This window comes from Mandrillus leucophaeus, unplaced genomic scaffold (genome assembly GCF_000951045.1).
Source record: "Mandrillus leucophaeus isolate KB7577 unplaced genomic scaffold, Mleu.le_1.0 Scaffold322, whole genome shotgun sequence".
Classification (NCBI taxonomy): domain Eukaryota; kingdom Metazoa; phylum Chordata; class Mammalia; order Primates; family Cercopithecidae; genus Mandrillus; species Mandrillus leucophaeus.
Genome location: NW_012103388.1, coordinates 3,165,084 through 3,187,636, shown reverse-complemented (window position 1 = coordinate 3,187,636; position 22,553 = coordinate 3,165,084). Strand labels below are relative to the sequence as shown.

The 22,553-nt window shown below is 40.5% G+C and overlaps 1 protein-coding gene across 2 annotated transcripts in view; it reads left to right on the top strand.

Annotated features, from left to right (window-relative positions):
- The window catches only part of LAMA3 (laminin, alpha 3), a 271,074-nt gene that overhangs the window by 130,466 nt on the left and 118,055 nt on the right, over positions 1 to 22,553 (top strand). For both annotated transcript variants that reach the window (XM_011988082.1, XM_011988080.1), the window contains exons 19-26: positions 2,371 to 2,527; positions 4,846 to 4,969; positions 7,003 to 7,145; positions 9,342 to 9,439; positions 9,966 to 10,119; positions 16,793 to 16,953; positions 19,923 to 20,031; positions 22,063 to 22,160. In XM_011988082.1, coding sequence (XP_011843472.1) covers positions 2,371 to 2,527; positions 4,846 to 4,969; positions 7,003 to 7,145; positions 9,342 to 9,439; positions 9,966 to 10,119; positions 16,793 to 16,953; positions 19,923 to 20,031; positions 22,063 to 22,160 — 1,044 coding nt within the window. The remainder of the gene's footprint in view (positions 1 to 2,370; positions 2,528 to 4,845; positions 4,970 to 7,002; positions 7,146 to 9,341; positions 9,440 to 9,965; positions 10,120 to 16,792; positions 16,954 to 19,922; positions 20,032 to 22,062; positions 22,161 to 22,553) is intronic.

The window sequence follows — 22,553 nt, the reverse complement described above, 5'->3', positions numbered from 1 at the left end:
TGCCACACACCCAGATGCCTGGGCCAATAAGAAAGGGAATAAGAGGGGGCGGTGCCACACACCCAGGTGCCTGGGCCAATAAGAAAGGGAATAAGAAGGGGCGGTGCCACATACCCAGGGGCTTGGGCCAATAAGAGAGGGCATAAGAGGGAGTGTCACCACATACCCAGGTGCCTGGGCTAATAAGGTTCGGTTCCTGTTTCCCTCTTGGGACCAGGAGTGAGGAAGTAGAGAGGCCAAAGTTATTCCCCAGGGTTGCGGTGAGGGTAGGGGTAAGAAAACTTTGGAAGTGGGGAAGAAGTGCTTTGTCTCATGCAGAAGCAGGTGACAATGAACTGTAGGAGCAAGGGAATGAGGTGCAGATTGAGACTGGGGAACTATAGGAACTACAGTATTGTTCCATCTCTTAGGCCATTGTATTTCACCATTTATAAATATTTTGAAGCTTTGATGTTTCATCAGTGATTTTTCCTCTGTGAAGGGAAGAAAAATAACTTCTGAATCTCAGGTACCTTCACTACTTGCAATAGTAACAGATTTATAAAGAGATCTTTTATGTTGTGAAGGTAAATTGTATTTAGCAAGGTGATTCTCTCCTTTCCCTCAATGTTTCCAACATTTGAATTCTAAAAGTCAGAGCAGGCCGGGAGTGATGTCCCAACTGGGACAATTGCTTGAGGCCAGGAGTTTAAGACCAGCCTAAGCAACATAGTGAGACCCCATCTCTACCAAAAAAAAAAAAAAAACAATTAGGCAGGCACTGTGGTGCATGCCTATAGTCCTAGCTGCTCAGGAGGCTGAGGCAGGAGGATAGCTTGAGCCCAGGAGTTTGAGGTTGCAGTAACCCAGCTGCACTTTCCCTCAGTCTTTCTAATTGGCTGTCACTGTGGGGGCTTGGAGTAAAACATCTGTGAAAAAAGCACGTCTGTAGGTTTGTTTTCCTGAAGACCAGTGAGCCTCACCATGGGCCAGGGGAGCTTTGTAAATGCCTGCATAAAATGTTTTCCCGGCTCACGCCTGTAATCCTAGTACTTTCAGAGGCTGAAGTGGGCGGATCACCTGAGGTCAGGAGTTCAAGACCAGCCTGGCCAACATGGTGAAACACTTTCTCTACTAAAAACACAAAAAATTAGCCAGGCGTGGTGGCACACACCTGTAATCCCAGCTACTCTGAAGGCTGAGGCAGGAGAATTGCTTGAACCTGGGAGGCAGAGGTTGCTGTGAGCCGAGATAGTGCCCCTGCGCTCCAGCCCGGGCGACAGAGTGAGACTCCGTCTCAAAAAAGTAAACATTTTCCATCTGTGTTTCATCTTGCTCCACCCGAGTGTTGATTTCTTCACATCATATCATAAATATTTCCTATTATTATCATTAGCCTTCACATTTTAAATGGTTATGTAATTTTTTATAATTTATTTCATAATTGTACACTTATGTTGTTTCCAAGTCTTCACTGTTTCAAACATTCTTTTGTGTTAATTCTTTGACTATCTACAAAATCTTTCTTTAGAACAGATTCCTGGAAGTAGAATTACTGGGTCAATGTGTGTGAACATTTTTAAGCATTTTTGTAAATTGTTTCCAGAAAAGTTGTAAGCATTCCTAATTCTATTTGCAGTATAGGAGCATGGCCTTCTATTTCTTTTAACAAATTCATCTTTATGGCATTAAACCCACTAACTGCTCTTAGCTTGTGACTGGATTAGCAAAGTGTCTGTTTTTTTTTTTTTTTTGAGAACTTTAAGTAGTTTGTTAAATGCCGCACAATGTTGGAATATTTTGGATACTTCTCTGTGCCTACCACAGCTGAGCTCTTGAAAAGAATTCTTTAATAGGCATATAGTTTAAGAGAAAACAAGGCATAGAAGAGTCGTTCTAATGATTAAAAAATACATATCGAGAAAATATATCTAACTTGTAAATTTAGCATATGAAATATTTTATGTCATGTTCATCATTATACCTATGGTCCTTAGCAAGAGTGCCTGGCACATAGATATTAATATTTATGTGATGAGTGTATAAATGAATGATTAAATAAATACACAGTAAATAAACTAATTTGACTTTGCTAAATTTTTGGCAATTATTTAGAACATACTAAAGGATGCTACCACTATGGCTTGTGCTAAATGATTTTCTCATCTTAATGCTTGGAATTAGTAGGTGTTGAGTGTGTTTTGTGTGAATGTTTATGTGAATGAAAGCAATAATTTAGAGAAAGAGCAGGAGATCCTTCTCATTTGTCCTTTATTTAATGTACTCTGTCAATGTGGTGGAGTTCCTTCATAGTAGCTATCGTGATTAAAGGATGTTCAGATGATCTATGGGCCTAACCTCCCGTATGTGTTTACTTTTTATTTACGAAAGGCCTGAAAACAACTACTATTTCCCAGATTTGCATCATATGAAGTATGAGATTGAAGACGGCAGCACACCTAATGGGAGAGACCTTCGGTTTGGATTTGATCCGCTGGCATTTCCTGGGTTTAGCTGGAGAGGATATGCCCAAATGACCTCAGTACAGGTATGCAACCCGGAGAAAGCAGCTTCATGGCTGAGTAGCTCAGATACTTCCCCACACCAGTCTCAGTGAGCCCCCGAAAGGTGACCTGTCCCCAGAACTCATTCCACGATTCTTTTTCTCCATATTATGGGTTGGCATTGGAGTTTAGGTTAAACCTGGGGCTTGGGGTAGGGCTGTATATTAACTGGTAAGCCTTTGTGTGGATTTCATAGTTCATTGTTACTTTAATTTGATTATCAAATCAGAAAATGAAGAGATTAAAGAAAAATAGTGTTTATCTCTGAAGACTTTTTATAAGAAGAGGGAAGTTTCCTAAGTGACGTTAGGCTGTACTAGAATGTGAGGGACAGTTTTCTTTAAAGCCATTTGTGGAAAACAAAAATGAGTTGGCTTAAGTAATTCCAGTAAAGCTAGTGTTCCTAATTTTTGGCTGATGCTTTTTTTAAACTTTGAATTGCTATGTACATGGAAACTAAGATAAATAATGAGTCTTAGTTAAGTGCTATTTCATTTTTCTTTTCCATATTTCTCTTTCCTTCATTCTTCTCTACTGTATCCATCTATCTTTGCTTTATATTAGAATGAGTAGGGGAAGTTATACATTCTTTGTTTACCTTTACAACTTATATGTCTTGCTACTTATAACTAAAACATTCTATATAGCCATTGAGTAGCTTTGTCCTCAGAATTTTTCTTTGAGGTTGGTTTCTTCAAGCTGTTTCTCAGTGGACAAATTCAGAATATGAGAGGTAAATTAACGATCGTGGTAACACAGTATTTTTCGTTAGTGCGTTCGAGACTGCTACTTGCTGTTGCTACCTCTGTCAGCCTGTAGAGAAGCTGGGACAGGGCCACAGTTCTCTCGGACCCCTCCTCCTCATTGATTCTAACACTGCTTTTTGCCTGGCCATAGTCCCCCATCCAAGCTGCCTTTCTGAAATAGTACCTAGGATCTTAAGATACTTCACTCTTTCCCACCACTCCCCAAATACAGCTATTTAATTTCTTCAGTTTCCTAACATTACTTCATTATTCAGAAAACAAGCAGTAAATTCCATTGAGTCATAATAGGATGTAAATGACTGACAACCCAATCAAAGTGTATGCCTTCTCACAGGTGCTTACAGTTTCAAAGAATAGCTGGTGGACAAAGAGGAATTCATCTCTAATGACACATTTTCTGAGAAAGTTATTTTGGTCAGAGGACGTTGGTGGTGCCCCCAGAATCACCACTTACTTTCCTCTGCTCCTAATACATTTTTGCATATTTATTTTCCATCTGAAACTAACACTTCAAGATGAATTCAGACAAATTGTGAGGGTCAGCAGGAGTTCCTCAGTGTGGGTCACCTGTGGCTCCTGCTTCCAGAGCAAGTGGTTCTACACAAAGTCAGACTTGATTGTCACCAATATCTCGCTTAACAAATATCTCCTTCCTTTTAACCAAAGAAGTAGGGGGAAATGCCAGAAGAACCACTAATTTGGGCATTTCCAAGTTTCATGAAATTTCCTTGGGCTACAGCCCAATCTGGACATGTAGTCAGTGGTTCAGAATTAAAATAGTCTACTCTTTCCTTCAGCAGTCCAGGCTCCACAATATTCACAGAAGACTGTGTGAGCCCAGGCCCTGGGGACCAACAGGACCCTCCTCTAGGTTCAAAAGCCATCATTTCTCTTGCATAAGGAATTGAGATAGAACATCATAAAATTTAATAGGTATATTTTAGTTACATCCAGATGTTACCACTATTGTATTTGTATACCTGACTAAAATATAGGTATATTTGAGTTACATCCAGATGTTACCACCTTGTAAAGACAAGGAAAGTCTTTAACCTTTCCTTGGCCACCATTGGTTTCTATGACCATTTAGACTTTATGTATGTGAAGCGGACTCTGAAGCAGTCTCTCTCTGGTGGTGTGAAATAATACCCTCTCCTTTCCTTCTCTTCTGCCTTTTTATTTTTCCTAGCCAGTGGTGGTTGCTCCGTCACTGTGGCTTTCTTAAACTAGTCCATCTAATACTCCGCTCTGTCTGCCTGATTACGAAAAGGTCAAAAGAGGATCTCAGTTGCTGAGGAAGTGCGTTTTCACTGTAATTTTGGTTGTAAGTGATTTTAATTCATCGTTAGGTTTGCCTGTTTCCATCTTTCACAAGTTACTCCGTGCTTGCTGACTGAGTGTGAGTGTGTGTGTGTGCGCATGTGTGTACATTACAAGTCCAGTAGTGACACTTGAATAGAATAAAGTCACTGTTTGGCTAGCATGTCTTTTAACCAATTTTTTTCTATGCTTTATGGCCTTTCGGTATATTTCAGAATGATGTAAGAATAACATTGAATGTGGGGAAGTCAAGTGGCTCCTTGTTTCACGTTATTCTGAGATACATTAACCCGGGAACTGAAGCAGTATCTGGCCATATAACTATTTATCCATCCTGGGGTAAGGCAAGTAGGTAAAATTTCAAGCCTCTTTTCAATTAAGAAATAAATAGTGAAACACTTTCTCTGATTTTCGCAGAGTTGATCACCCTTAGAAAATGTCAAGCCTGGCTCACAGTCTGGTTAGACAGTTCTCTAGGAGCCTTGTCATTTGTTACCTTTCCTTCTCTAAAAAATCACTTAAGTTTTGCTACTAAATTTATCATTAACTGTCATTTTAAAAATTGATATAACAACCTGTGTACCTTGGCTGAACCCCATGGGTTATGATGTCTTCACTGGGCAGAGCTCATTTTTAATTCATTCATGGTGAAGTGGGTGTCACTTTTTTGGTGTTACTTGAGAGATTTTGGCCCACTGCCCCAAATTCTTCCATTGTTTCAACCCAACCAAATAGAGGAGAAATGGGTGAGGATGGGAGTTTTTCCTATGAATGCTGTAAAGCATGAAGCCCAAAAGAGCTCCAGGAGGGAGATGCAAACCTGACTCAGGGGTGAGGAATTCCTGAGGGCAAAGAAACAAGAGAAGAGAGCACAGCCTGGCCACAGGCAGAGAGAAGGCCTGGAGGTCTGTTCTTCAAGGTTTTAGGGCTTCTACCTGTCCTGGAAACAGATTCCAAGAAGCATTTGGAATTTTACGAGGACACAAAATGGCACCAGTGGAAATCTAATTTAGCATCAAAATATACGCTATCTTTGTTAAGCATCCACGGTTCACTCGGAATGGGGGAAGAAATGATGTCATTTCTGAGTTGTGTCAGTCCAACTTGCATGGCTGGAGGTTGATTAACTCATTGAAAGACTAGCAGGCTTACTTAATCATTTATAGAATACTTTAGCACCCATTGCCTCACATCATAAGAACTTTGCAAACTGAAGAGAGTTGAAGAGAAAACAGAGCTGAGAGGTTTAGTAAATTGGCAGCCACAGCTGGATGTTTGTAGACAAAGTCTTCAGATTCCAAACTCTTAACAGGTCCCTCTGCCTCCTGCATGACAATAACAGCAGCAGTTTGTTCTCTGTTAACTCAAATAGTTGAAATACATTTTGCTTCGTTTCCTTGTCCTCTGGGACACTTTTCCCCTAAGTCTGAGTTGGGAGCCCCAGTTATGTTACGTCCCGTGGTAACTTGTGCCTCCTCCCAAATACCACTGTCCAGACTGTACCACATTCTCCTGTCTTCTAATCCTTACTCCTCTCCGGTGCTCAACAGCAGGGAGCAAAGGCCATGCTTACTGTGTTTACTGCCTTGTCACCAGAACTTAGTTCCAAGCCTGGCACATAGTAGGCCCCCATCAATGTTTGTAGAACAAGAGTGAACCCAAAGATTTGGAGGAGATAATTCTTTGGAAGAAAAAGTCTCAGTTGAACTCAGATGCAATAGTTTATTTCTTTCTGAACCTCTTACAGAAGGTCCTCTCTTTGTTTAATGCAGAAGAAAACATATTTTATCCTGAAAACAAACAAACAGAAGAGTAAAACTTTTTCTTATGCATGTTCATTAATAAAAATTAAAACTTAAAAATCACATATGCTGTAGTCCCCGCTACTTGGGAGGCTGAAGTGGGAGGATTGCTAGAGCTCAGGAGTTTGAGGCTGTCATGAGCTGTGATTGCACCTGTGAATAACCACTGCACTCCAGCCTGGGCAACATAGTAAGACCCTGAATTTAAAAAAAAATAACATATAAACAAGAAAGGAAAAAATAATTAACAGCTAATATAATATATTGAACATTTACTATATGCAAGGAACTTTCCTAAACAGTTTACAAATATTAATATACTTATTTAATAAGTTAAACAATTACCCAGTGTAGATAACCATTGCTGATGTCTTATCAGTATCTTTCTAACCTATTTTATACATATGTATTTGCATATTACAGTTTTTAAGGATAAGATCAGTAAATCTGATCAGTACATATCATCTTAAACTTTTTGAGATGTAAACTGAATGTTCAAAACTGAATATCTAAAATCATAACACTGACTGATAGAAAAATGCCTTAAGCAGTTCTTTGTATTTCTGATAGGTGCTGCTCAAAGCAAAGAGATCATCTTCTTGCCGAGTAAGGAGCCAGCCTTTGTCACCGTCCCTGGAAATGGTTTTGCAGATCCATTTTCAATCACACCAGGAATATGGGTTGCTTGTATTAAGGCAGAAGGAGTCCTTCTGGTAAGACTTAGTTCTGAATGGAGAGCTCTTGCGGGATTCTTCCTACCTCAGAAATGGTTCCATCCAAGACTACAATCCACAGTGACCATAAAATATCACAATCATTGGTGGTTTTAGACACAGGAACCATTCAGCCCCAACCTAAGGAATATGTAGTGACATTCACCCTCAAATGACATAGGAATCAACTTGAAGTATCTTTTGTATCCTTTCAGCTAGCTTCTCTTGGACAAAAAAATAAAAAATAAAAACGTTCTCCTAAAGACTCTTAAGTTATCAGAACAAATGCAAAACCTTCATGAGTATGTGGCTTCACCTTTCCAAAGTGGTATGGGATTTTCCAGCATGAGTCAGAAGTATAGACTTTAGCACCCATGGCCTCACATCATAAGAACTAGCAGCTTCGCCTGGTTATTATCTACACTGTCTGGAGATTGTGTAGAACCAAGGAAGAAGAACCTAGAAGACAAGAAGATACGAATTTCAGTAAAGTTCTTGGGGGTGGAAAGAGAAGCGAGAGGCCACAGGAGCCACTGCTTCTCCATGACACTCTTTCTGCTTTTTCTGTGTTGAACCTAATGCAGGTTTATTCTCACCAAACAGATTGCCTACAACGGAGAACTCTTTATTCAGGAAAGGCTTTGTCTTCAAACACCTAATAGCATAGCCAGAGAAGCCATGGGGAGTTGGAGGGATGAAACCTGTTCTCTGAGACAGCCCTCTTTGCTATGTGCTTCAAGGCTGCCTGCTTTGCTTCATGGCAAGGTCTTTTCAAAATAGACTTCTTGGGAAAAGCTTGGACTCATGCTCTCAGAGTGGAAAACATAAAGCTTTTCCTTCTGGCACAACCCCATTTACTGGCCATGTTAGCAAATCTTAGGCAAGTCCTTTAATTCCAATCCTGCCTCTTCCAGTCCTGCCAGTTGCTTCTTTCATACAACAGGGAAAATACTTATCTTAATAGGTCCTTTCAAATCTGGGATCTTACAAGGATAACACGAGGGTTTGTGCCATCCATTCAAGACAGCAAAGGAACATCAGAAGGTCTGTGCTCTTCTTGCACCTTCTTAGTAGGAGGCTTTATTGCTTTTAAAAAAAAGTTCAAGAATGTTTCACAAATGGTAGAAATGAGGCAGAGGAAAATCCCATTGATACCAGTAATGGGTACAACGTTGGACTCATGGAAAGTAGAAGTTCATTATAAAAGTTACTATTTAGGCATGGAAGATGCCTAATGACATTTAGTCTGTGCAGTTGTGTAGTAATTCATATGTATGCCTCCATATTATAAATCCTATTGTCTCTAAAAATATCTTATTGGGTGCCTACTATGAACCCTTACTGTTCTAGTATCTGTGAGACTATAAAGTCCTGAGGAGAGAGGAGACATGGTCCCAAACTCAGCAAACTTACTAGTAGAACAGTAACCCTTTAAAAATTTAAACTTACTGAGTCCCCTGAGCCACAGTCTCCTACTTTTCCCCTCCTATACATTTCTCCCTGAGGAAAGAAAAAGCTTTATGGTCTGTGTATGAACTCTTCGCTCTCCCTTCTTCCCTCTGCAGATATGCGCTGCTGTCAGGACAGCCGGGGGCTGTCAATCATTTACCTTCCAGAAGCCTGCAGCTCTGCTCTTTCCTGAAGAGCTGCTTAGCTGAATTTACGCTGTGGGCTTTGTTTGGCACACTCAGTGGAACATGTTCTTCCTCTGTTTCTTGGGACAGGCAGTAGGCCAGTTCCATTCTGTGAATCACCAAGATCACAAGGCATTGCTTTTTATACCGTGCCAGTTGAGCGTTACTCGGGTGTGGGAGTAGAAAGTGATCCACATTCAGTGTTCTGTACTGGTGAAGGCAACCAGCATTTCCACAGAACATTTCATCAATTGACAACTTATTATCTTTGTTAATTTGTGAATTTATAAACAACCCAGGAGAGACAGTAAAATCTCTCTTGAAACTTGAAGAATAAAAATGTTCACACAGACAAGTTTCTCTCTGATATGTAAAGAATCTTTGATGAGTGGTTCTTTGTGTTTTGGTGAGTCAGGATGAAGAACAAAGCAGTTGATATGGAGAGTTTAATTAGCGACTTCACCTGGTTGTTATTGATTTAACTAGTATGTTTGATTAGTTTATATCCAAAGTAGGGCTACCATCAAAATGAGTGATTCTCCTTTTGGTCTTTATTTACTAGGATTACCTGGTGCTGCTCCCCAGGGACTACTATGAAGCCTCTGTACTGCAGCTGCCAGTCACAGAACCGTGTGCCTACGCAGGACCTCCCCAAGAAAAGTCAGTATGGGGCAGAAGGTGCAGCCACATCGTTGGGGTTCTCTAAATTAGGAGCCTTTAATGCAAGCTTTCATGAGGTGTCTCAGGATCACAATGACAGCACGATGCTCTGGATAATTAGCTGTGATCTTCTGCTATATCTTACTTGTGTCCTTCAAATGAGATTCACAAAGCGCTTTGCACACTATAGCTGGCTTAGGAGTGGCTACCACCCTCCAGCATGTGGGAATGTTGACACATGCCCAAGTCAGTGCCCTCAAGGTCAGTCATGCATCCGGTGGGAGGAAGAGCTTAAAATAGAACCCAGGTTTGTGGACCTTTGTTTCTTCTCTTCTCCATGCAGATGAAAATTTATTGCTTAATTCTTGTAGCAGACACTTAATAAGAGTTTGTTGAAAGATGATGAATGAATGAGTGAACTGAATGACTAAGAGTCTTTGGGGATGTACTTTGATATTCTGTTTGATGTTCTCAGTTGTAACTATTGATTCTGTTGTTGTTGCTGTTGTTGTTGTTGTCGTTGAAGTTGCTTGCTCTACCAGCATTTGCCAGTGACCAGATTCCCCTGTACCCTGGCTTGTGAGGCCAGACACTTCCTGCTTGATGGGGAGCCCAGACCCGTGGCAGTGAGGCAGCCCACACCTGCGCACCCTGTCATGGTGGACCTCAGCGGGAGAGAGGTGGGCCAGCCTTTTATTTGTTATCGAAGTTATTACTACCTCCCCATCTGTATCTGCTGAAAACACTTGGCCACAGTTGCTTCTCAAACTCAGGGGAACCTGGAAGATTTTCTCAGAGGTGTTTATCAACATTTGCTGAGCTATCTGATTTAGGGTGGGGCTGTATGATACGCTGCATGGAGCCATGTTCAGGTTGTTCTTTGAGCACTTTCTAGACATGTCAGGGGATGTAGGCAGCCATCAAATCCTTTCTTTTTGGTTATCTGGACTTAGAAGGGGGCATCCTGTTCTACCTGATTCAGGGCAAGATTTCTCTTAAAAGACAGATGAGACTCAATCTAGTAAGCCTCTAGAAATGACAGAGCTTACCCTAAAAGGATACCACACTCACTGACTGTTCAACCCCTTAGGCTAAGCAATTTGTAACAGCTGAATTCCTTGAGCTCAGAATCCGGAACTTCTACACCCCCTGGCACCTACCTCACGGCTTGGAGGACAGGTTACTACAGGTCTTGGTATTACTTGTCTTTCAGGAGTTCTTTGAACTTCAGAGCCAAATTTAAGATCATACTAATTTAAGATTTGAGTTAGAGCTATAGGATATCAACCATAGCAATAAGAACACACAACGTAACACTTCAAAATGAAGACACTGGAAAAAACTTCCTCCACTATATTTTTATTGTTTGCTTTCTGTAACATTCTCTGTTTTGTCCTTTTGAGGAAAATATTCATTTGGGGGATTAAATTTGTGGGATGAAAATATATGTGGAGTTAATCGTAACTGAACATTTAGACGTGTACATTTTTGTAAACTACATTTCTAACATTTTGAAGGTAGCAGTTAAAGGGTTTTAAGTATATTTTCTGAGTAAAGTCTTCATTTCATTTTATTTGAATTTTTATGACACAAAATAATATATACTTGTTGTAACAAGTAAAACAATATAGATATGCATCAAAAACCTAAATGATCTTCCCTCCACTTCATTCTAATACTAAGTTTGCTGTATCCTTCCCTACCCATGCTATGTGTGTATACACACATACATATATATAGGTGTACATACATACATATATACATAAAATGCACATACACGTAGATATACAGATACATGTACGTGTATGCATGTGTATTTGTGTGTATGTTCCCTAGACAACAGGAGGTAGAGTTGAGAAGGGGCAACCACCAGGAAGTGATGCTGATGACTCATCTAGGAGATTCTAATCTCTGATTTAACCAGAGCTATAGCACAGAGCTAGTCAGCAGGACCTCAAGGCTCTTTTACAATATTGAAATATTTTATTTTACTATCTCTGGTCTAGAAATTATCCAGCTTATTGATTCAGTTTAATGTATACTTTTAAAACTTTCCAGTTGGCTCTTTATCATATTTACTTTTTCTTGTCTTTTCTGCCAGTTTTTGTTTCAGAACTTCATGTACTTTTAAGTGGAAGTTACTCCTTCATTTATCTTTTTTAGTATCCTACAGGCCTTGGAGCCAGGTGTGTTTCAGAATTCAGAATTTTTAAGATTTGGAAAAAGATAACATCTCCAGTGAGGTCTGGGATAATACCCTGTAATCAAACAGATTAATATTTCTCCAGTGAAAAGCATGAATAGGCACACCTGGGGAGACACGAACTGACTAATATCAGTTTAGTTCAGACTTTGCCAACAAATGATTATTGATTAAGTTAGGTAAGGTTTGCCGCCAAAACAGTTACAAAACCTATTTCCTTTTCAGAGTTTGGGGATTTCCGACCGTGGGCCACTATATTTAGTCTTTGTCAGACTATTCCATAAAATTCACCTCATCTGAAGTGAACTCATCTCTGATTATTTTGTTACCTGTCCTTCTTAATATTTGATTTATGTGTTTTGAAATTTTGTTTACAGGCATATTGGCTTGTTTTGAATGAGAGGTTTTTGTCCTGTCCTTCTTTTGCATCTGTTTTAGCCTGCTAGTTTTGCACTGTCTTACCTGTCCACTGGATCCTTAGCCCAGGAGCAGGCGTTACAGTGTGCCTTCTCTATTGTTATGACATTGAAGATAGCACAGATTCAGACACTGACCCCACGAATGGCATAGCTCAGTTCTTGGTCATGAGGCCACATATTTGATTTTTGGTTCCCAAATTCTATCGCTTCTTTTAAAAATTTATTTATTTTTACATATTTAGGGGTACAAGTGCAAGTTTCTTATATGCATATATAACATAGTGGTGAAGTCTGGGCTTCTAGTGTACCCATCACCCAAATAGTGAACATTGTACCTAATAGGTAGTTTTTCAACACTTACCCCGCTTCCATCCTCCCACTTTTCATAGTCTCCAGTGTCTGTTATTGCACTCTGTATGTCCATGTGTACCCATTGTTTAGTGACCATTTATAAGTGAGAACATGCAGTATTTGACCTTCATACAGTTTCTTATAAATCCACAACCCAGGAGGCAGATTGGAAGTAATATTTTAGCTTCTTTTTAAGTTTGAACATCCTCGTCTTCAAAAAATGTACCTGGATCTGGCCATTGTCTCCTATGGCACATGTTTTATTCTCTTTACTCTGCACGAGCTAAACTGCTGGCCAAAATAACCTGCTTCCACATCTAGGGGACAACAGGCTTGTGACTACAGTCCTGGTGCCACTTTGAGTTTTTCTTTAACTTACATTTTATCACCTATTTACTTTTGATTCAAATGTATCTTTTTGTTGTTCTTTTAAAACGTTTTACCCAGAGTCGCTCTCTCTTGGAGCAGGAGTATAGTGAATGTGAATTCTCTGTGCCATCTGAACCAGAAGTCACCCGTATTTAAAAAATGCTAACCTATTTTTATTATAATCCTCCTCTCTCTCCCTCAACTCAGCCACTGCACCATACGCCTCCCCTTCACAACAAAACTCCTCCAAAGTATTGTCTACACTCTCTGTTTCTAATTCTTTATGCCCCACTCACACCTCAACCCACTTCAGTCTGGCTTCCACCTCCCACTCCATTAAATTTATTTTGCCAGGTTTCCGATGAGATCTTTGTCACTAAATCCAGTGGATATGTTTCAGTCCTCATCGGTTTAACTTCTCGGCAGCTTTCAATGCCTGGTGGACGCTCCCTGAATTCTCAAACTCTCTCTTGTTTTTCATAATTTAAGAGCTATCTTAATAATTTAAAAAATAACGACAACCTGGTTCTCTTTCTACCTCTCTCACCGCTTCCTCAAAATATCATTTGCAGACTCATCCTCCTCTGTCTAGCTGTTAAGTGTTAGAATTTGTCGAGGCTCAGTCCTAGGCCTTATTACTCTATGTTCTGTCTCGAGGAGCCTCACCCATGGCAATTGTGTCAGACACATCTCCACACAGATGCCTCCCATATTGTTATGCCCAGTCATACCTCTGCTTTTATATGTAGACCAGCAAGTCTACCTTCCTTCCTGACATTACCTCTTTGATGTTTCGAAGCAATCTCAAACTCCGTTTCGGTATTCCCTACCTAAGTTAATGCCATTACCACCCATCTAATTACATAAGACAAGATTCTTAGGGTCATCCATGACTTTTCCCATTTTTTCCGCCACCCAAACCAATCCATCTGTGAGTGTATATCCCGAACTTTTCTTGGCTTTCTCCTTCTATCTCCCTTGTCCAAAATATAATCATTTTCTGTGAGAATCTCCGTAGAAGCCTCCTAATTAGCTGACCCACGTCTGCTCTGCCCATTGCACCTCCCGATCTGTTCTCCACACTATAGCCAGCACTCACATTCTGATGGGAATATTTGATCAACACTTACTGCTCTTAGGATAGAGACAAAGATTTTAACATGGCTTATAAAGCTGCCCTTTCTACTTCCCAGTTTTATTATACCCCCTCCTGCTCTCTGTTTCTCTGCTCCTCTGACCTACCTTCAGTCTCTTGGGCTTGCATTATATGGGACTCTACAGCATTCTACATTGTATGTAGCCTCCTATTGCAAGCCGTTCCCTCTACCCAAACACTCTTCTCTCCCCTGTGGCCTGGTTGTCTTCTCCTTGTCCTCCACAATCAACTAAATTGCTGCTTCTTCAAGGAAGCCTTCCCCCTCCCTTATCTCCTCGACTAGCTCAGGCCCCTTTCTAACACCTCTGCAGAACATTATTCACACGTAGTTTTATGCTGTATTTTCTAGTTATCTAATTACTTGATTCAAGTCTGTCTGAGAGTATGTCTGTCTTGCTTCCCATTGTGTACCTATCACCTGGCTGGTGGACTAGCATAGCGTAGCTATTCAGTAATATTTGCTGACCAAATCATTTGAATCCTCATTTTGACATCAGACATGTTAGTTATCCCTTTTAGTTTTATATAGGCAACAGATTTGATAAACCCACCTTATATGTCTTTATCCCAAAACACTAATAACTAGTAGAGGTCAGTTCTGTGCCATAGAACCAGAAATATTCCTCCAGTTTGACACTGATTCCATTGAAGTTCCCCTTTTTAAGGATAAATAACACACATAAATAATCACAACAGCAAGCAGTAAAGTTTCTGTTTGCCATCTTTTATGTCTTTTATCTGAGTTTCTCAAACCTGACTTTGCCCATCAAATGTACCTTAAACTCTTCTAACAAGCCTTTTAAAAGGTAATCCATACAATTTAGAGTGGAAAGAGTAGTAGAAATTTATAATAGAGTGCTAGATAGAACTTGCTGCCAATAATAACTTCTGGGAGAAAACCTGATACATCACTGACCTGTGAGTGTTTTGTGGTGGGGTAATGACAGTCAGGCCCTTGTTTGGAGGTGCTCAGGGGCGAAATGCTGGCAGTAACCTCGCCACAGGGAGCAGTGGCAGAGCCATATTTCCCTCTAAACATAGAGTCAACATTGGTGTGGCTGATCTACATTCTTTCCCAGAGGGAAATCTTTCTGTTATTTACGTTGCAGAAAAACAAATCACTGTGGAAGATCGCAGTTATGTGGTTCAGAGCCGTGCAGAAGGAATACCAAATGTGAATTTCCTAAGGCAGGGAGAGGGAGGACCATTTTAATTAAGTGTGGTAAAGCTTGCAGGTGGAGGTGGGTTACACTGGTGAGGAATAAGGTTCTAATATTGGCCCAGGCATTAAATATGCATATGCACTTTGACCCAGCAATTCCACTTCTAGGAATCTTGCAGAAATACTAGCATTAGGATATATGCGTGATGATTGTATACCATTAGAGGTTGTAGGGAAAATTAAAGACAACCTGTGTCCCTCTATAAGGGATTAGTTAAATCGTTTTATATTCATACTACAGAATGGTAGGCAGCTATTCAAAAAATGAAGTATATTTGCATGTAAGTGTATTTGCATGTATGTATTTTTGCAATAAAGACATATAAAATACCATTGAGTAAAAAAAGCAAGTCATGGTAAAAAGCAATAATCACAATTATGCTCATTAATATTTACATAGTGCTTATTATATGTCAAATACACTTCTGAGAGCTCTGTATGTATTCACTTAATCCTCAGAACAATCTTAAGAGGGGGGTACTATTGTTATCTGCATTTTACTAAGGAGGATACCGAGGCATACAGATGTCAAGTAGCTTGTGCAAGATCACACAGCTGGAGGCTGTCTGATTCCAGACCCCAAACTCCTAACCAGTAGGTGATATCAGGGGAGGGCACGCTTTTTCTGTAAAGGGACAGATAGTAAATATTTTTGGTTTTGCAGGCCCTGTGGTCTCTGTCATCATAGCACAAAAGCATCCTTAATTGTCTACTATGATCACAGTTTTTCTTAACAAAACAAAACATGCATGTGCATATTTGGGCATAGAAAATGATTTGGAAATACGAAAATCATTAACAGTCCTTATTAACACCCCTTATCCCAGGAGCAGGATGTGTGTGTGTGTCACTTTTACATTCTTTCCCTTAGTACAATTTAAAACTTCTTTGAAAAAACAACTAAAGAGCCCAAAGGCACATTTCCATTCCCCTTACTCCTCATTAGTACCTAATTTTTTTTTTTTTTTTTTTTTGAGACGGAGTCTCGCTCTGTCGCCCGGGCTGGTGTGCAGTGGCCGGATCTCAGCTCACTGCAAGCTCCGCCTCCCGGGTTTACGCCATTCTCCTGCCTCGGCCTCCCAAGTAGCTGGGACTACAGGCGCCCGCCACCTCGGCCGGCCAGTTTTTTTGTATATTTTAGTAGAGACGGGGTTTCACCGGGTTAGCCAGGATGGTCTCGATATCCTGACCTCATGATCCGCCCGTCTCGGTCTCCCAAAGTGCTGGGATTACAGGCTTGAGCCACCGCGCCCGGCCAGTACTTCATTTTTACTTCAAGTTTTAGAATGTCTTTTGCCTTGAGAAACAAGCGGCAAAAACACTCTGGGTGGAAAGAGCAGAAGCCTCTCTAAGCAGGGCTGCCAGATTTAGAAAATAAGAGTACAGGATGCCCCATTAAATTGTCCAAATAAACGATAAATAATTATCTGTTATTTATTTCCGTCTAAAATGTAACAGGACACCATGTGTTTTATCTGGCATCTCAACCTGTAGGACCATATTTCTTACAGGGATGACGTGTAAAAATACTCCCAGGGTGTCTTCTGGGCTCTGTTTTCACCATTGCTGATGCACGTGTGGCCTGTACGTGTCACAACTGGATCACAGTCTGTCTGCTTGGCCTCTGTGACAGGTGGAATTGCATCTGCGGCTGCACGTCCCACAGGTTGGCCGCTACGTGGTTGTGCTCGAGTATTCCACAGAGGCAGCCCAGCTGTTTGTGGCTGATGTGAACGTGAAGAGCTCCGGGTCTGTTCTGGCAGGCCAGGTGAACATTTACAGCTGCAAGTACAGGTACTCAGTCCCACCATGGGAATTCCTCTGTAAAGGTACAATTAGGAAATCTGCTTTAGGAACTTTTTGATGGTTATTTGCATTGGGAGGTTGTTTTCTTTTTGAGGCAGCTCTTGAAAACAAGCAGGCGATTAGTTGTGTGGTCCAACGTCATCACCAATGTGGGTATTGGGAGCCCTCTCTATGGGCAGCGTAAAAATGTGGCATTTTCTTAAAAAGCTGTATGCTGTACTTAGCAATTTGGTTCAGATTCACATAGCACAACACAACCTCTTTATTCGATTCTCTATCACTAAGGTGCGGTGCAGTGAACTCCCTGCTCTCACCTCAAAGGCTGTGTCAAGTACCTGGGTGCGTAGCATAAGGAAAAAGACTCGTTCTCAGTAATGTTAGGGGGTGCACACCTACCTTTGCAGCACACCTTCAGAACTGGGGATAATTAATGTTTGATGATTGTCAAGTGGAAAAAAAAATTAACAAAGGACTTCAAAATTTGCCCCGATGAAGTTCTTCTCTTCCAAGAGCACTAACTGATAAGGGCTTATTAAAAATGGTTTTGTTTGCATAACATTTCAAGATGCATGCAAATGTCCAGAGCATGCTGTAATTAAATAATCAGCACAAGGGGTGTTTCCAGATGAAATTAATTGTATACTAAATGGGACTGGAAGTCAGAGTTCCTTGAAACAGCAGGTGGAGCACTGCGGTAAAACCATCCAGTTCTTGGCCACGGCCTTGAACATTGTATTACTACTGCTTTCGTGTTGCTTTTTGTCAAACCCAACATGACCTGAAGCAATGGACATTTTCCCTGTTGTGAAAATGAAAACAAATAAACAAAAACTTATCCAAAGAGTTACTTTTAGTAGCTTAGAATGGAAACTTTTATGAGAATTGATGAAATGGCTATTGAATGAACATCATGCCCTCAGTAACCCTAAACGAGCATCTCTGAAGTCTTTGTCTTTGGGTGATGATAGAACCAAAGAAGGTAATTGTATTTGGATTTTTAACAGGAGCACAAAATGGGCCTAAAAGAGTTCCCTGGGGATGTTCTGTCATTATCTGAAGATATGAATTGCATCTATAGATGAAATCAGCAACCACTGGAATGTCCACTCCTGATGGGTGGGTCGCCACCTCACCTGAGGCCTGGAGACTGTTAGCCACAGGGCCTGGGGCAGGGCTTCTCCATACCCATTTGTCCATGCCCATCTGCCAGTTCAGCTCTCCAACTCCTTCCACTTCCAGATCCCATGGCTTGACTACTGTTGCTCAGGATACAGAGTGGAGATGGCTAAGGGGGCAGGAGGAAATATTCATGATAAACCTGGTGACTCTGAATCATCTCAGAGGAGTTCTGAGAATATCTATGCCAAGGACAGAAGTGGTTTCAAAACCAAAGAAAGAAAGGACACCCTTTCTGGGCACCGTGGGTGTTGTTTCATGACCTAAGTCTGAATGGAGTTATTGAGAGTGAACTGCGTGTCAGTCTGCAGATCATTTTGGCTCTGAACATGACAACACCAAAGTCCTGCGTTAGGAGTTTCTATCCTTAGAAACGCAGGACAGCATGGTTTCAGTCTAGGAACCACTTTTGTTGTGTTTAACCACTCCAAGGAGTGTCCTGTTGTATTTTTTCACGTGGCTAAAATATTTCCTCTTTCTCTTCCTTGTCTGTCATGTGGATAAGTGAAAACGAACAGGCTACAAGTATGGGAGTTCAAACAATATGGTGCAACTGGAAAATATTTGATCCATGAAAACCTATGTTAAATGACAGGCCCTTTGAGTATTGCAGCATATTCTGCTGAGGTTTCAACTTTTCCCAGCATTTCTCAAGTGAGTTCTAACGATGTTAAAAAAAAATCCCAGCAGAATAGCAGTGGTGCTAAAGAAAACCACTTTTCAGAGTAGTGCTGTGATAAATCTAATCTGCTCTCCATAAAAGAGATGATCATTAGTGATTAAATCAATCTGGTTATTACTGTTAGGCTATTTCTTAGGAGGAATTTAATATAGGATAAGGATAAAACTAAGTAAATCACTTAGTATATTTAACCTTAGGATTATGCCTAAATCCAAAAGAATGTGTTTTAATGGACACACACACACACACACTCACTCACACTCACATAGGTGAGTGAGAAAGAAAACAATGGTTTATTAAGTTTCTAATATATAACACACACTGGGCTTGGCTTTTTATATAACTTACCTCATTTTAATCCTCACCAAAAAAGTCATTGCCTAAATTATTTCAAATATTTCTCAGAAATAGCGCTTTTGTTTTAATATAACAGTAGTTTCAAATTATATTTAGAAACAGAGAATTTGCAATGGAGAATGAAGTCAGAAACATTACTCAAAAAGTACCACCTGTAAGGGTTTTACCATTAGAATTATTTGGTTCAAAGCTATGAGCTTTTAAATGTCCCTGAACTCTGTATCTCACTTGATGTGATGGAGGGAAGAGATACCACAGGTAGAAATGAAGAAGGAAGAAGGAGGAGAACCAGACTGAGTTTCAGAGGCAAACTCGGGGTCTTATCCATGCTGGAGGAAGGCCAGCATGCGCACTGTCTTGGCGTGGGGTGGTGGCTGTGAGGCTAGTGGATGACTTTAATTGTGAATAGTCCCAGGAATGTTGGCTGTGCCTTAGAGATCTGCAGTTACTGACCCTGGGGCCCTTTCTCTCGAGGACTAAACCTAGTACTTTATAAAGCTGGGTAGAAAAACTGAATGGGGCCTTTAGCCCTGAGAGGTACAACACTGGTCACAGCGGGAAGGTTCTTTTCCCCATAGAGACTGCGAGCTGCATCCCTCTTCAACTCATCATGCAGGAAAATTCACTATAATTCATTCAGTTATAAACAGGTGAAACCAAGGAGCAGTCAGCCACCCCATAAGGATGTGCAGAATGAGGGAGATGCTGAGAATCAGGCTAAGAAAACTGTTTTCTCTTGCAGCGTTCTCTGCCGGAGCGCTGTGATTGATCACATGAGCCGCATCGCTGTGTATGAGCTGTTGGCAGATGCAGACATTCAGCTCAAGGGACACATGGCCCGATTCCTTCTGGTATGCTTCTGTTTTGCCCGTTGAATTTTAGAAGCATTTTGCTGATATCTATATTTTTTGAAGCTTATTAAAATTTTGACTGGGGTTGCATTACTCCTATAACCTGTGAAGAATTGCCAGTTTAATATTTATTCTTCCCATCTAGAACCTGACTTGCCTCTTCATTTGTTTGAGCCTTTTTTGGTATGGCATAATAAAATTTAGTCATATTTAAGCACCTCTCACAAAATCCCATTTCATTAATTTTTATTCATTTCTACTATTATAAGGAAAATGTCTTCTGTTATTGTATTTCCTAGTTTATCATTATTGCCAGAGTTTAGAAATCCCATTGCTTATCATTTATTTTCTTTTCCTTCTTACTATTTTATTATCTCTATTAGCTTCTTGGTAAATTTTATCAAAATTTTAAAGCTTGTAATTACCTAGTTTAAAAAAACTATTTCAAAAAGAATATCCTTCAGTTAATCAGATATATATATATATAATATATATATACACACACACATATATACACACACACACACACACATATATATATATAATTAAGAGTTAAAATATCAAGTGTGGCAGACTAAATAATCTTCATGCCCACCTTTGTAATGGCATGACTTGAACATTGAGGGTTCTGATAAACAGAGGCAGTGGGATCTCGCTAGAAAGGAGGTGGCCAGATTTACAATGAATATCTCAGGGAATTTAAGATTCTCTTAAGAGTGAAGCAACTTCCTGTTACTGATGATACTACGCATGCATCACACCCTGGGAAATGCCAGGCCAGCCTGTGCTACTGTGTTTTAAATATTTGTGCCTGATAGTATTAAAAACTTGGAGCCTACTCTTAAGAAGTAGCTGGAATTCAGTTTTTAAAAAATTATAATTATAAAATTATGACTCCTTCTTAAAATATAACAATCCAAGAGAATCTAACCTCTTCATCTTTGGAAATTATAATGGAGCTGAATGTTCATCATTTAAAAGTAAGTTTTCCCTTTTTTTTTTTTTTGAGACGGAGTCTCGCTCAGTCGCCCAGGCTGGAGTTCAGTGGCTCGATCTCAGCTCACTACAAGCTCCGCCTCCCGGGTTCCCGCCATTCTCCTGCCTCAGCCTCCCGAGTAGCTGGGACTACAGGTGCCTGCCACCTCGCCCAGCTAATTTTTTGCATTTTTAGTAGAGACGGGGTTTCACTGTGTTAGCCAGGATGGTCTCGATCTCCTGACCTCGTGATCCGCCCGTCTCGGCCCCCCAAAGTGCTGGGATTACAGGCGTGAGCCACCGCGCCCGGCCAAGTTTTCCCTTTTTGAAGTAGTCAGATGCCATTCAGAGTCAAGGCTGGCTAGAACATAAACTCTATGAAGGCAGGGGTGTTGTCCATCTTGGACTTGCAAGACCCCTAGTCTCAGTGGTGTTCAACAAAAATGTTTGTTATTGTTAATGAATAGCTTTGCAGTCAAGCTGGTAATACAGTTTTGATTTAAAATAAAGTATATTGATAAATTAATGACTGAGTTTCTTGTGTGACTCAAAAACTAGCTCTGGAGACAGTTCCTTCAACAAAGGCCAAATGTGCCTGAGATGGGAGTCATTCTTTATGAACAAGGGTTATTTCTAGCAGTGGCAGCCCTCACTTTGAAAAGCAGGCTCTCTGGCCAAACACCACATCCCCTGTCTTCCTCCCAACGGGCCTGAAAAGCCAGGATTGGCCCAGGACAAGACAGAAAAAACAGGCACTGGAAGTCACTGAAAAGAGTAGGTTCTGAGCTTTCTTATGGTTTTGTTCTCAGTTCTGTTTATATAAGTATTTCAGCAGTAATTCAGTCAGTAATTCTATAAAACAGGAAAAAGGATTTGTTGCACATAGTGATGCCTGAGGACATGCCATCCTCCAATATTTACTACTTTAAAATAACAATTAGAATTATTATGGATAAATCCTTTACTTCATCGCTTTTTTAAAAGGGTGTTTTTGGCCATACTATTGGTTTTCCTGGTAACTGCAGTGTGCCTTTGTGCATTGTATTTGCTCAATAGCATCAAGTTTGTGTCATACCCATTGAAGAATTCTCAGCTGAGTATGTGAGACCGCAAGTCCACTGCATTGCCAGTTACAGGCCATTTGTCAATCAAAGGTAATGTATTTCCTTCCTGTCTCACCGTTCATGTTCTGAGTGACACTGGGATGAGTGTAAGGCCGAAACTTTATACTCAACATCAGAAATGATCATAAGCCAAGGTGCTAAAGTCTGGGGGTGGGTTTAAAACAGAAAGAAAGAAAAACCAGCTAAATAATTTACCCCAGCAGTCTTTCCAGAATTCCATAATATCAGGAAGCTGACCCAGGAACAGCCAGGGAAATGGTTAAGCCTATCCCTGGAGGGCAGGAACCCTGAGTTCTATTCTAAGCCCTCGAAAAGACTTGTTTCGTTCCAATCTTTTAATCTCTCTGTCTGAGACTCTTCATTTGGAAAACCATGAAAATAATGACCTATCTCATAACTATGTGATGAGAATCAGCTAACTAA